The following is a 14,400-nucleotide window of genomic DNA, read 5'->3' on the forward strand; positions in this document are numbered from 1 at the left end:
ACCCTACCCTGGTACACACCCCTAACCCTAATATAGGGCTGAAGTTCCACCGAAAGCAAGGCGATTTTGAAAAAGCGTTCCTTGCGTAGCTTTTTTTGCACTGCTCATCATCTCTGCCCATCCGAAACACATTCCAACCATCAAAACCATGCCAGGACACCTAGTTTTCCTAACCCTAACCCTACCCTGGTACACACCCCTAATGCTAATATAGGGCTCAAGTTCAACTGAAAGCAAGGCGATTTTGAAAAAGCGTTCCTTGAGTAGCTTTTTCCGCACTGCTCATCATCTCTGCCCATCCTAAGCACATTCCAAGCATCAAAACCATGCCAGGACACCTAGTTTTTCTAATCCTAACCCTAGCCTGGTGCACACCCCTAACCCTAATATATGGCTGAAGTGCCACCGAAAGTAAGGCGATTTTGAAAAAGCCTACCTTGAGTAGCTTTTTCTGCACTGCTCATCATCTCTGCCCATCCGAAACACGTTCCAACCATCAGAACCATGCCTGGACACCTAGTTTTCCTAACCCTAACCCTACCCTGGTGCACACCCCTAACCCTGATATAGGGCTAAAGTTCCACTGAAAGGAAGGCGATTTTGAAAAAGCCTTCCTTTAGCAGCTTTTTCTGCGCAGCTCATCATGGCTGCCCATCCTAAACACATTCCTGCCATCAAAAACCTACCCCGTTTTTCTATCCCTAATCCAGTCATGGTGAACCTTTGAGACTGAGTGCCCAGACTGCAACCCAAACCCACTTACTTATCGCAAAGTGCCAACACTGCAATAAAACCTGAAGACTGAGGTTTTAGTTTAGAAAAAACAACTCACAGCCTGTCCGAGCATTTATATATATCCTTTGCAGGGCACTGACCAACCATGCTAATGCTTGGACGAGTGGTGGCGAATGGGTCGCAGCTGGTCACGTCATCTCCTGGCACCACAACTCCTTTCAGAGCATGCGCATGGCCCCTATGTGCACTGTTATCCGATGCTCGGCTGCTGGTGTGATGCTGGCGTGACTTGGCTCATGTGCCAACAGAGGACTCTGTGTGCCCGCTGTGGCTTTCATGCTATAGGTTCGCCACCCCTGCACCGGAATATCAAAGAAATCTGCATTTCCCCACTATATTAAGGAAGTTGCTCTAGGAGAAGATGTCTGGAAGAAACTGGATGGAGCAAAGTCTCTGGCTCAGCTCTCCCTCCTCGGGGTTCTTTCTTTTTAAACCAGCTTTGGACCACTCAGCCCTTCAAGTCAAGGACACTTTTGCATGCTGTTTTCTGAGAGCAATTCAAATAAGAGGACTGCACTGTAGCCAGTTCACTGCTGCAAAGTGTTCAGAAATCGGAGAGTACAGGATTGAGTACAGGAGCTGCAGAACCCACATCCTGCTGTTGGTGCGCACGGCCCAGTGAGAACCTTTACACGCAGAAGGGCTCTTCCAACTGCAGTCCCTGCTTGGCTCTGTGGCAAGCAAGTGCACAGGCAGCCAGATGGAACCACCATGCCTGGAAGTGGTGAATCCCAAGAGTCTGGGGGCAGGGGAACTCTGGCAACTCCTTTCATGTCTTGCTTATGGGCTGTCCGGAAACATTGGGTTGTCCACAGCTGGAAACATGATACAGGGGCAATGTGTGCACTTGCAACCTGAGCCTGCAAGGGTTCTGTCCCAGGGGGCATGTCCCCCACGCTGGGAGAAATACTTCTTCTGGTGCTTTGTGCCCAAGCAAAGACAAAGGCCCTGTTACTGCCACCTGCTGACAACAAAAGAATCAAGCCAGCCTGGATTTACAAAATCTCAACTACATTACAGACCTTTAAAAATTTCCAAAGAAGAGACATCACCAGAAAACCAAAGAGCTCCCAAGTTACTAGAAGGAACTTCCTTGGAGCAAGAATTCACAAAAGGGAATCCACTCTTCCACATACTGCAGACAATCCCAAATTAAATGATTAATAGTCTCTTGTACTGCACACATCTCTGAGTCTACCCGGCCAATCCCGAAAAGGTGCAAACAGCACCGTGGCAAGGCAACATTAATAAGCAACCCTGTCACACTCTACCTGGCTCATTAAAAACCTGAAAATCGCCCTAAAGCAAAAACTTGCCGAGCAGCGCCACCATTTCTTACTCATTTCCCTCTGGGAAAGGGGCAAAGGATTATTAACAAACGAATGGTGTCAAGCATGTTTTACAGAAAAATCAGAAGAGTCCTTACCCACAAAACCGGCACGAGCGGGCTTGTCGCGGTAGCAGCAGCTGCAGCGCTGCCGCCGACCCAGGCAGAACATCGGGCTGCGGAAGACGCGAAGCGGGATCCCTCTGTGACGTAGCGGATGACGCGCCGCCCGCTGTCGCGACGCCATTGGCCGCTTCCCCACCTCAGGGGCGTCTGGTCACACGCCGTGCCGCCAACGTAAGCCAGCCAATTGGGAAGAGCGACCCTGCCCGGCGAGGGGCCAGGCGAGCGTGAGGTCGTGTGAACGCGTGTCTTTCGTTTTCCCCGCCCAGCTCAGGGCACGTTGAAGCCTCGAGTTCTCCCTAAAGACACAGGGGGGGGGGGAGAGACGGCGCGCATGAGCGCCACGCAGTACCTGAGCGTCGAAAGCCGAGCCCTGCGCGCCGCTCTAGGCCCTGGCCCGCCACGGCCCGGCGAAGGCCTCTGCTTGCCATGGCCGTGGCCACGGTTTCCACGGCCGGGCGCCGAGAGCGGGGGCCGCCCTGGGCACAGCCCCTTGCACGACCGCAGCCCCCGAGGAGGAAGCCCCGCCTCCGCCTCCCGCCGCCGCAGGCCGGGAATGCCCGTCTCCATGGCGACCGCGCCGCCGCGCGCGGCTCCCCGCTCCGCCTCTTCCTCCTCCTCCTTCCTCCCCTCCCGCCCGCGCCGATGGGGGGAGGAGCAGGATGCGGCTCGTCACTTCCGACTGCGGGCCCTTCCCGGCCGCCATCTTGCGGTGTGGGGGGAAGCGGGGGGCCCGGGGGCCGCGGCGGGCCGCTCGATGGGAAGATGCAGCGCTCGGGGCCGGGCGGGGCGGGGCCTGGCGCCGTGCTGGGGGCGGGGCCGGGGCGCGCGCTGCTGAGGCGGGAGCTGCGGCTGCTCGAGTCCATCTTCCACCGCGGCCACGAGCGCTTCCGCATCGCCCGCGCCTGCCCGGACGAGTTGGGCTGCGAGTTCCTGCCCGGCCCGGGCGGCGGCGGACCCGTCCGTATTCATGGGAACATCACGGTGAGGCGCCGCCGGGCGCGGTCCGCGGGGACGGGGAGGAAGGGGCTCTTGTAATTGGCCGGGAGCCCCCTCACTCTCGGGGCGCGGGGCGGGGCTTAACGGGGAGTGGAATGGTGGAGCGGGAGGGGCATACGGCCGGGGGCGGGGCCTGCGAGGTCGAGGGCCTGGGTGAGTGTCAAGGTAGAATGGGGGCGCTGAGCCAGTGGGGGAGCCTAGCGATGTGGCTTGTACTACCCCTCCCATCCTCCTGCCCCACTGTCCCCGCTGGGGTGTGTGGCAAGAGCTGGAGTGCGATGACCTCTGGGGGGCCCAGCAGTCTCCTCCCTGACCTGCCAGGCAGAGCCAGAGCGGGCCAAGGGAGTGTGGGCGGTGAGGACGACGAGGGGGCTGCGTTGCTCTTCCCTGCTCCGGCCTCCTCCTCCTCTGCTGCCTGAGGCTCGTTTGCCCACCGTCCTCCAGCCGGACATGTTGTGCGGAGAGGCTGGAGCTTCTAGCGCCACAGCCCTGGCTGCCACTGGGTAGGAAAATGCTGCTTGAGGCCAGGGCTGGGCTACTGATGTGGCCTCCTAGACACGTTGGCTTCTGGCTTCTAGAAAGGTGAAGCTTTGGCAATCGGGAAGGAAAACCCTGCTAAAGTATTCCAACATGTCAAGGGTCCTCACATCGCTGAAGGCTCTTACCCTTCTTGACCACCGGGCACACCGGCTTCGGGGGGAGGAGACCCGCTAGCCAACCATCTGGTAGACCAGAGTTAGCAGCCATTGGTCCATTCTATATGCATTTACTCAGCTTATATTCCACAGTTATATTAGTCCCAAGAACTCTCACAGTGGATCACACAAGTCAGAGCTCCCACTTGCTTCCCAGCAGCATGAATAAGACTGTTGCAGCAGACCTGTGTGCCCCAAACACCTGTATGGGGCCACGGGGGAAAGAGATCTTCCCAGTTGAGAGAATCCAGTTGGCACCTTTCAGATTTAGCAGGCAGTATCTCCTGCTTATCCCCCCTTCTTGGGAGGCTGGCTGAATTGGCCTCATTGCTTTGGGTACTGCATCATTTAGTATTTTGCCTGTCTGGTCTGGGCTGCCGGAAGAGGCTGGAAAGGATAAGTGTTTACCCCTGCCTCTTAATGCCCCCCTTCTCTAGGAATCCTACCCAGCTGTCCCCCCAATATGGTCCGTGGAATCAGACGACCCCAACCTGGCAGCGATCTTGGAGAGGCTAGCCGACGTGAAGAAGGGCAGCACATTGGTGAGGCTGGGGAAAAGGCCGCCGGGGGGCACTGAGGCGGGTCTGTTGAGTTGGAGGCAGCACAGGGCTGGCTGGCTAACCTTTGCCGTTTTCTCCTTCGGAAGCTCCTGCAGCACCTGAAGCGGATCATTTCAGACCTCTGCAAACTCTACAACCTTCCTCAGCATCCAGATGTCGAGATGCTGGACCAGCCTCTGCCAGCCGAGCAGGTACAGCTCTCCTGCCTGGCCTCCCAGGCCAAGCTGCGTTCCCTGACCCAGGGAGCTGCTTCGGGGAGGCCTCCGTGTCCTGTGCCCACGGCTCTGGACACTGTCCTGTTCCAAGCCAGCCCCTTGGACAATACACCCCCTTCCCCCCCAAGTAGGGCCTTCTAGCTGTGCTGGACTACAGCTCTTACCAGCCCCCACTAGCATGGCTCATGGTCATGGATGATGTTGTTCTTTCTATACCACCCAACAGTCAACGTTCTCTGAACAATTTACAAGGGAATTAAACATCAAAATCTGGCAAGAGCTGTTAAGCGGCTGACATAATGCCCCATTCAGGGTTGATTCATTGCCATGTCCTATACAACCACCTGAGCCTGGTGCTTAAAAGATCTTGGACTGGGTGCCAGACAATCCTCCGTGGGCCCTTCTCCTTCTTGCTGTCAACCAGAAGTAGCCCTTTAAGGTGGGCCCCAGATCTCGATTGCAGCTAGGAGAGGAATTCTGTCTGCTATTGCAGTCTCAAGCCATGTTAAGGGCCTCCTATGTTAAAACCGGCACCGTGTGTTAAGCTCTGAAGCATTATCAGCACCCAGTGGAAGAGGGCCAGAATTTGGGAGCGGGGAGGGTCAGGTTAGTCCGACTGCCGAGTCGGAAGGTGAATGTTTGCAAGATGGCCCACACTAGCTTCGTGGATTTCCGGGCAGGTGTCTTTCCCAGTCCTACAGTTTCATAAGTGGGTATCCCTCCTACACCAGTCATGCTTGTAGTTAGTATGGGGTCAGGCTAGGGACTACAGAGCTTCGCCCATGCTTCTCTGCATCATACTTAAGAAGCAACTGGGCAAGCAACCGTGTAACGATCCAGACTCGGCGCAGGGGTGGGTAAGGAAGAGGGCACAGTAACCCATCCGTTTGTTACTTTGGGCTCTGCGGATGGTGACTGGTGCCATGAGCTCATGGCAGCATTTCCAGCTGCTCGCCCGAAGGCACTGCCTGTTCCTTCAAGAAAGCAGTATTTTTTTCTCTCTTGGCTTCCAAGGTCTTACGGTGGCAGCTGTTACACTCTGCGGGAGTACCCGGGAAGGGCAGCAGGGTGCGCTGAAGGCGGGGGTGGGAGATTCGCAGCCCTGCAGATGTCTTGGCCAACAGCACCTGTCGGCCCTTGGCAGTTTAGAGATGCGAGGGCAGCGGTCCTCCAGCTATTTCAGCCTACGAATTCCCCAGCCCATTACTCAAGCTGATGTCTTCTGGAAGACTGGTATTGAATCTCGATCTCACCCACTTTTGTTTCAGAGTACACAAGAAGAGGTGTCCTCCGAAGAGGAAGACGAGGAGATGCCAGAGGTAGGGGGGCCCCTTCCCTAACCCCCCTGCCCCCAAGAGGGAATCGCGGCCTCCCACTGCCTCTGCACCACACCTCCATCCGGCAGCTTCCCATTCCCTTCAGGAGGTCCCCAGGCAGGGTCTATTCTGACCTCTTTTTCTCCTCTCATCTCCAAGGACACGGAAGAGCTCGACCACTACGAGATGAAGGAAGAGGAGCCAGCCGAAGGGAAGAAGGCCGAAGACGACGGCATCGGCAAGGAGAACCTTGCTATCCTCGAGAAAATCAAAAAGAACCAGAGGCAAGATTACTTAAATGTACGTGTCGCCAGGCGGGAGGGCAAGCTTGGTGGGGAATGGTGGGCTCGCTGGGGGGAGCGGAGGGCTTCGCCCTGAACCTCAGTGGGCTGCCTCAGGGACCTGCTTCCTCCCAGCAATGGTTGAACGTGATAACCAGACCGAGGGGCGCTTCAGATGGGGCGATCTGGATGGAAGCCAACTTGGGGGTTCTCCCTGCCCTTACCATGCCAGAGTGAGGAGCCTGGCAGGAATCCTATAAATCACAGGATGCAGAGTGTCTTTCTGTAGGACAGAAAGAGACATTGCCTGCCTGCCTGCCTGCCTCCCTCCCAGGCACACCCTACACAAAGGCCATTGTGTTCCTGGAACAACACATTCTTGAAATGGCTTAAGTCTGTCAGGTGTGGTCTGCTCTGCATCATGTTTACAAAAATTACAGGCTTCTTAGCTCTGACAGAAGTTTGCTACCTTGTTATTCTGCAGGCTGAAGGCTTGCTTTATTTAACGTTTGCAATTAATATAAAGCATACAGCAAAATATTTTAGCTGCCTCTCCTCACCAGATAAAAACATCTTATGCTCAGCTTCCAAAAGACACTGGGATCCTCTTTGGATGTGTAAATTTGATATGGGACTGTCGCAAATGCATGTTGTTCCTTTCAAACTGGACAACTGCCCTATCACATCAGTGGCCAAAGCTAGAAGCCCTGGCTTGTTACTTTTATACACAAGATTAGGATGGCACATGCGCTTCAAATGAGCAATTTTTGCTTTGCCCTGCAGTATCAAACAGTCAATTTGCTTCATCAGCCTCCTTCCCACACAGGCCAACCAGTGGCCTCTGGGAAGAACAGACAGAGTGCGAAGGTGGCAACAGCCTTTCCCCTGCTGCCAATCGTGGTATTATTTTGTGGTATAGTGCATCTGAATCTGGAGGTTCTGCTTCTCCACCTCCCCTGACCGTCACCGGTAGCCTTTCTTCGCTAACTCCACAAATAGGTCTTACTTGCTGTCGCCACACCTTGTGACAATGAATTCCACCAGACAATGCTGTGTAGCAAAGAGCAGTCACCTCTGATTTGCGAGACCTAGTTCTGCCCCCCACCCGTTTCTCATGCACTGGAAGAAGACAAAAGCTCACCGCTAGCTGTGCTGCACGTAACTGGCAAGGGACTGGGTTGTCTGCTTTCCTAGCGAGGCAGATCTAACAGTGGGATTCCCCTGCGCTCTCTCTCTCTCGCAGGGGGCAGTGTCTGGGTCCGTGCAGGCCACCGACCGGCTAATGAAGGAGCTCAGGGATATTTACCGATCGGCAAGTTTCAAAGGTGGTAGGTATCCGGCCTGGCGGTGTGGGACGCTTGATGTTAGAGGCTGTTTTTGCGGGCGAGGCAGTTGGCGCCGTGTGGCGGAGCAGCTGGAGGCGAATCGCAGGCCAAGGCGGCTTGGTTCGTGGTCTGCGCACACGACTCCATCTTCTACAACGCTAACTCCGTCCTGTTTATCGCCTGCAGGAAACTATGCAGTTGAACTAGTGAACGACAGCCTGTACGACTGGAACGTCAAACTCCTGAAGTAAGGGTCTGAGGCTGGATTTCCATGTAGTGTGAGAAACCTGCTGCCAGACGGGAGCAGAAGTGAGAAAGCAGCAAGGTTCCCGGACTTAAGAGTGGGAACCAGACATTGCCGCGACGATGACTTGCTTTCACCTCAGCTAAGGCTGCTGACTTGCAGAGAGCTTGGCCTGACCAGGAGCAAACTTCCCCACGAAAAGACCGAGCTCGCATCAGTGACAGTTGCCTCAGCTTAAATACAGACCTGTTCTTTTCATGTTAAGGCCAGGTTTGCATAGAACAGCCCTGTGCTTGCTTAACACGGGGTGCCCCACCCCAGGCTTTGTCGAGGAGACGACAGAACAAACTGTAGTTTGTATCCTGGGTTGTTTCCCTCCTCCTGCTTCCAAAAGCCTTTTGACCGTATTCCCACAGCCTCTGTCATCTGTAGAAACAACCCACAAATATCCCCAAATCTGCATGCCACGACTCCCCCAGTGGTTGAAACATCTCAGCCATCATAAACCAGCAACAAAACCAGTGCTTTCTGGGGCATTTGCTGTTATTTAACCCATTTGTCAGTATGACCACATTCGCATATCACAGTAACAGAATCCAACAAAGCACATCCTGGGCTAATGTCACATGTGCAACCCGTTCAGAGACTGGCTGCCCTGGTGCATAACACTAAACCATGGGCTGCTTTAACCAGGGTTTCTTACTTACGTGTGAACCTGGCCAAAAGGCCTTTTGCCACCTGGCTCTGGGCAAGGAATCTTGCTGCCGATGCTGCCTGGCCAGAGGCCCAGGGAGCCTCCATCGTGGCCGATGGGTGCCGTGCTCTTGACCACTGGCCCTTCTTTCAGGGTGGACGAGGATAGTGCCTTGCACAGTGATCTACAGGTCCTCAAGGAGAAGGAGGGGACAGACTTCATCCTCCTCAACTTCACTTTCAAGGTCAGGCTGGCGGGGAAGGACAGGAGGACAGGGTGGCGGCAGCAAGTGGGAACAGAGAAACGGGAAGGGCGCCACGCTCAGCTTCTCTCTTCTCCCTTTCAGGACAACTTCCCTTTCGACCCACCCTTTGTAAGGGTCGTGTCTCCAGTGCTGTCGGGGGGGTAAGTGACCGATCCCCGTCTTGGTCTTCTCCCTGGCCCGCTTGATTGGCTTCCCGGGCTTGATTTCTGAGCTGGGCGCTTAAAAGCCTCGCGGGGCTTTGCTGCAAGGGTGCAGAGGCTGGGCCTGCTGTCGGAGGCGAGGGAAAGCACTCTGCACGCTCTCGAGTGCTGCTGGCCAGTCCGGGCCCTGCATCCGGAACTGAAGCCTGTTGCTTCCAGGAGGCAGGTCCACACACAGCACACCTGAGCAGCAGGTGCCTGTCCTCTCGTTTTTCCAGCACTGCACTCTTGGCGATTTAAAATGAAGGCCTTTGTCCTGGTAGTCATGCTAGAAAAGGGGAAAGGGAGCTGGGAAGAAACGACTCTCGAGTGGAAAAGGTGGACTGAGGAAAGATTTGTGGGAGCAGGGGGTTGATCGCATGTTCGAACCGGATTCGCTGTGTGTTGTGTAAACCCCCGTGAGTCGCAGCACGTGCCATTTTGAGTAAACAACCCCCAAAGGGGCTACTGTCATGCAAACCTGGCCACTGTGGGGTATGCGAGTCCTGCAAAGCACCGTGACCCCAGAGGGACGTGTGAACTGGGCCAGAGAAGTGGGGCATGCTGCTCTTCAAGGGCAGGATGAAGCATTTTTGCTGAAAGGGGACTTCCTCCCTGAATGCCTGCGGTTAAAGCCACAGCCAGCTAGGGGAGTAGCTGCAGAGCTGTAATCGCACGGCAAAAGATGGCAAAGGAACCAGATTGGCTCTTCTTGTAGGGGAAATTTTTGCCCTGTCCCGCCCGCACTATTTTGCTTAAGTGTGGGTTCTCCCTCCCTCCCTCCCAACCTTGATCTTTCCTCTCAGGTATGTCCTGGGTGGAGGAGCCATCTGCATGGAGCTTCTAACGAAGCAGGTGAGCAGCCCTGAGGACGGTGCTGGGAGAGGGCTGGGGCTTGCCAGCCTGCCCCACGCTGGAACTCTCCCCCTCCTCTCTTTCCAGGGTTGGAGCAGTGCTTACTCCGTGGAGTCCGTTATCATGCAGATCAGTGCCACACTGGTGAAAGGCAAAGCCAGGGTCCAGTTTGGGGCCAACAAAGTAAGTTGGGACCAGTAGCAAGCTCTAGTGAATCTGAAGCGCTCCGCTCGGAGCCCATCCTTTTCTGGTGTAGCTGGATTTTAAGAATGTGTTGTCCATTTTTTATTCTCTTCGGCCTTGGAACTGCTGTGGAGGCACAGTCTCTGTCTTTACACCCTGCTCTGCGTTTGCAAGTTTTCCCTTATGTTATTTATTTGATGCGTGTCTAGGCCACCTTTCAAAACCAAAATTTCCCAAGGTGGAACACAAGTGCTCAGGAACACCTTTCAGAACATGCACCTAAACTGAACAAACCATTTGAACCTGAAACAATGCCCTGTTGCAGGCCAAGAAGCGAACGTTATGGTTTAAAAGGGAAAACTGTTAACTCTTTAACATGTTAGGTTCAACACTGAATATTACTGCAGTAACTGTACAATCTAACCAGAGATTATAAGATAACTAAGACAATAGCAGCTTTTCTGCAAAATCAGAATTTTTTGTTCAGTTTGAGGACTGTGCAGTTGGACTGAATGGGAGCTGCTTACCCGGGAGCAGTCTATGTGCTCCACTGCATTCGAAGGATCAACTTTTCCCCTCCAGATCCTAGAAGTTTTCTTTATGTCAATGACCATCCTGACTTACTGCTCTGTCAGAAAGCTGATATGGTAGAATATATCTTAAGCAATGCACTAGACAGCCTCGGTCTATTCTATACAGTAATAGAAACCAACTTAATTGTAATCCTGCCAGGCTTCAATTATATGCTTTTCATTTGAAGAACAAGCAAGCATCTTGGAAAATTTAAGAAGGTTAGATCCCTGTTATATTCCTAAATCCCAAGGCATTCCTTTGGATTGCAAAACAGGTTGGCAGGTTTCCGCATGGCATGATGTCCTCCAAAAACTAATGGGAACCAGCTAGGGCACTCAGCCACAAACATTTAAGAAACACAGTCCTGGCCTTATATTATTCTGCAGGCAAATATACCAGCCTAATGTGGTATAGCCCAGCCTATACAAAGCTGAGAGGTTGAGCACGTCATGAAAGCAGCAGAAGCATTACAGGAAACCTGGGGCCAAACTTAATCACTGGACTGCTATAATGCGCACTGACATACGGAAATAAGTAGCAGCCAGTGAAAGGCTCAAAGTATCCATGTCAAATGTTTTGCTTATACTCCCAGATTAATTTTTTTAAAAAGCTTTATCAGAACACCTTCAAATTTGTGGTGAAACACCAGAGAAGGCCAGGATTAAAGGTTGTGGAGAGGAAGATCCACCCATCCCCTAAAACAGATGACACCGAAGGCAGGCTTACCCTGGTCAAACAGAAAATTGGGTAACCCGCAAGTTACTCAATAGGTTGGGGCAAATCTTCGGAAACGCATTCTGCAAGGAGTTCCGTGCCTACGGGAGCACACGCTATGCCTGCCGCCATGGAAGACTGAGGCTTAGCTGCTCTAAATGCCCTTGACCTCACTTCAAACTGAATGAGAATTATTTAGTACCATCACCTAGACTTTGATTTCATATGTGTCTATTGGTATTTATATAGATGTGTTTTATACAGAGTATTGTTTTTAATCTTGTGGCTTTTTGCTAATCTATCTGGGGAGCTTCTGATAAAAAAAAAAGGCCAAAGGCAGACTGAATTTTTAAATATGGGTTAAAAGGCTATCTGAGAAACCATTTGCTTGGTAATAGGGGAGTTGCTCACTCAAGATGCCTGGGTCCCAAATGTTTGCAGGCTTTTTATCCTAGAAGCGGGATCTTAACCCGACTTCGTAACAAGCTGGCAGCCAAGGTGGTATTTTTCAGGGGAGGTATAACCCTTCTAGCCACTGCTACAAACAAATTAACATGCTTCTTCAGTTCAACCCCTGATGAATTATCTTCCTCTCTGTCTCTATCAGGCACCCCCGGTACTTAAACCAAGGTTAGGGCTAGAGTCTTGGTAGTTGCGGAGGTGGGTGGGTGGGTGGGTGGGTGGGTGGCAGGACTAGGAGATGGAGGAGAAACTCCGAGCGTTTAAAAGATGAGCCATTCTTTTGCCGCAGAACCAGTACAGCCTGACAAGAGCACAGCAGTCGTACAAGTCCCTGGTCCAGATCCACGAGAAAAATGGTAAGAACTAGTGTCTTGCCAGAGAAGGGCTGGGAGCCCGCGGGCCTTTTCCGACTGGCTGGACCCCCTTTGTGAGGAGAGGGCAAGTGAAATGAATAGAAAGAGCGAACCACCACGGGGAGGTGCGTGAGGAGCTGCAGAGAGAGGGTTTTGGCCCTGGCCAGGGAAGGCTGCAGAAGTCTTGGCGGGAGGTTTTGCAGGCTTGCCCTTGGTCCGTGCAGGTTATTCTTCCGTGGGGTTTCCAGGCCAGGGACTTAGTATGGGACACTCATCCTACCACCGTTGCTTGGCTCAAATCGTGCCTTGGCAAGCTTGCTTCTGGCAGATCCCAGACGTGGGAGAAACAGGCCAGCTGTCCAAGATGGGATTGCCGGGCGCGTGGCAAGAGTTCGGTGCTGCTTCAGCTGTGGGTCGTGTCCAGCCGAGCAGCTTTACACTAGCTCTCGCTGGGCCACCCATTCCAAGGAAGGAGGGGATGCAAGGGTGGAATCCTCCTCACAAGCTGGATGGAAGGGGAGCTGGCCTGACGCTGGCAGCCGGGCACTGCTCCTCTCGCTGGGCCTTCCGCTTGGAGGCACGCCACCACCGTTGCTTCGGGGGGGGGGGGGGACTAGAGCGACAAGAGGGGTGCTAATTGCTCCAAACCTGCAGTCTGGGCCTGATGGGTCACTGGACACTCTTTCCAGAAGGCTAACCTGTCAGACTGGAAGGACGGACCAAGGAACAAGGCAGAAGGTGGGAATGTGAGCTCCAAAACCTAAGTTGTAAACTGTCCGGAAACATAGTAATGGGGCAGTCTATAAAAGCTTTAAATAAGAAAGATCTTTTTCAGAGTCCAAATAAAAGTGGCAATCGGGCGCCTCAGCTTCCTCTGTTAACCTCCCAGTGTAAAAAACTAGCAGAACTTTGGGGGCCCGTCTCGGCTCTGGCCTCGTCCCTCCTGCTCAACTTTGCCTCTCGCTCACAGGCTGGTACACGCCTCCCAAGGAAGACGGGTAGCAGAGCTGCGGCCGCAGGACGCTCCTGGCTCCCCTGCCGAACGCTGCACTTGGAACCACCAAGGGCGCTGCCTCTGCCTGCCGGGAAACGGACTCCCGCCACCCGTTTTGCAAGACAATTTGGAGCGGCTCCCACCAGACTTTTCCAGAATTATAAAACTGTTGCGAGCAGCCCGGCCGTGGGCTCTGGGCTCGCTTGGACCCCGGGCTGGCTGGCAGCCAGTCACTCTTCTTAAACCACACACACACCTTTTGATTCTCTTGTATCGCTGGAAGCTTCCACCAGCTCTGCTGCAGTCCAGAGCACCTCCGCCTCTCCCTCTGCTACGGATTTAATTTATTTTATTAATGTACACTGCTTTTTTTTCCTTTTGGTTACAGTGTATGATGGATGTGTACGGGGGAAAATGTATCTTTGGAGAACAATTACATTTGTTAATTTGAAGGGGGACTGGTCTTAGCTCTGTCTGTAAAGCAGGTAACGGCTAGCTGTGATGGGGCCGCTCAGCCAGGTTAACCTCTGCAACACATACATGCACACAGACTTCCCCCAGCTATTAAAACCCCCCCCCCCCCCCCGCCCCGTGGCTCTTAGCTTTCATCTTCCACATGCCGCATCAGGGCTGACAAGATTAGGAACTGAGCTGTCGGCAGATCGGCAAACTTAACAGCACACAAAAGCCTCTGAGATCCATTCAAGCTTAACAATGAGGACTAGGAGCTTCTGGGGGCAGGATGGGCTATAGGCTGAAATTTTCTTAGGCTGTTTTCTCAGCGCTTCATATGGACTGATTTTTCTGTTATCTACCTGGCACATGCAAGAACCTGACAATGCCTGTGTATATATTTTCCTTTTGAACATGGTACTGACTATGGCTAGTCATGGAAAGGGTTGCTTATTAGAGCCAGTCGTGTGACATGTTAACTCATTTGTCGTGCGTGTGCTGTTTTCCAGGAAGAAAAATTGGTCCAAGCCATGCACACACTTTCAGCCTGTAGCAAGCTTTGCCAGGGCAAGAAACTCCTTTCAGACCCATTGCAGTTGCGTTTCTAAGCTCCCAATGTTACTTTTCGACAAAGCAGCACTTATTTTAAAAATTCAGTACACCTTAAGAGAAGCACTCCCATCTACCAGCAGGGGACATTTGGACTTGGGAAAAGACAGGCATGTTTGGGGGAAATGCAACAGCACGGCTGCTTCAGCAAGCAACTCAAAAGCTCGCATTGTGGGGAAGAGATCA

General features: G+C 53.3%; 1 protein-coding gene across 1 annotated transcript; it reads left to right on the top strand.

The window, feature by feature from the left end:
* Window positions 1-2,995: 2,995 nt before the first annotated feature.
* On the top strand, window positions 2,996-13,604 carry UBE2Q1 (ubiquitin conjugating enzyme E2 Q1). Its single transcript, XM_044448613.1, has 13 exons — window positions 2,996-3,229; window positions 4,377-4,481; window positions 4,586-4,690; window positions 5,983-6,033; window positions 6,190-6,330; window positions 7,555-7,639; window positions 7,823-7,883; window positions 8,728-8,818; window positions 8,921-8,979; window positions 9,825-9,873; window positions 9,961-10,056; window positions 12,095-12,161; window positions 13,129-13,604. The coding sequence occupies exons 1-13, from the start codon at window positions 3,011-3,013 to the stop codon at window positions 13,158-13,160; spliced, it is 1,161 nt and encodes a 386-aa protein (XP_044304548.1). The 5' UTR covers window positions 2,996-3,010; the 3' UTR covers window positions 13,161-13,604.
* The last annotated feature ends 796 nt before the right edge of the window (window positions 13,605-14,400 follow it).

The sequence above is a fragment of the Varanus komodoensis genome, unplaced genomic scaffold (genome assembly GCF_004798865.1).
Source record: "Varanus komodoensis strain SLA01 unplaced genomic scaffold, ASM479886v1 scaffold55, whole genome shotgun sequence".
NCBI classification, from domain to species: Eukaryota; Metazoa; Chordata; class Lepidosauria; order Squamata; family Varanidae; genus Varanus; species Varanus komodoensis.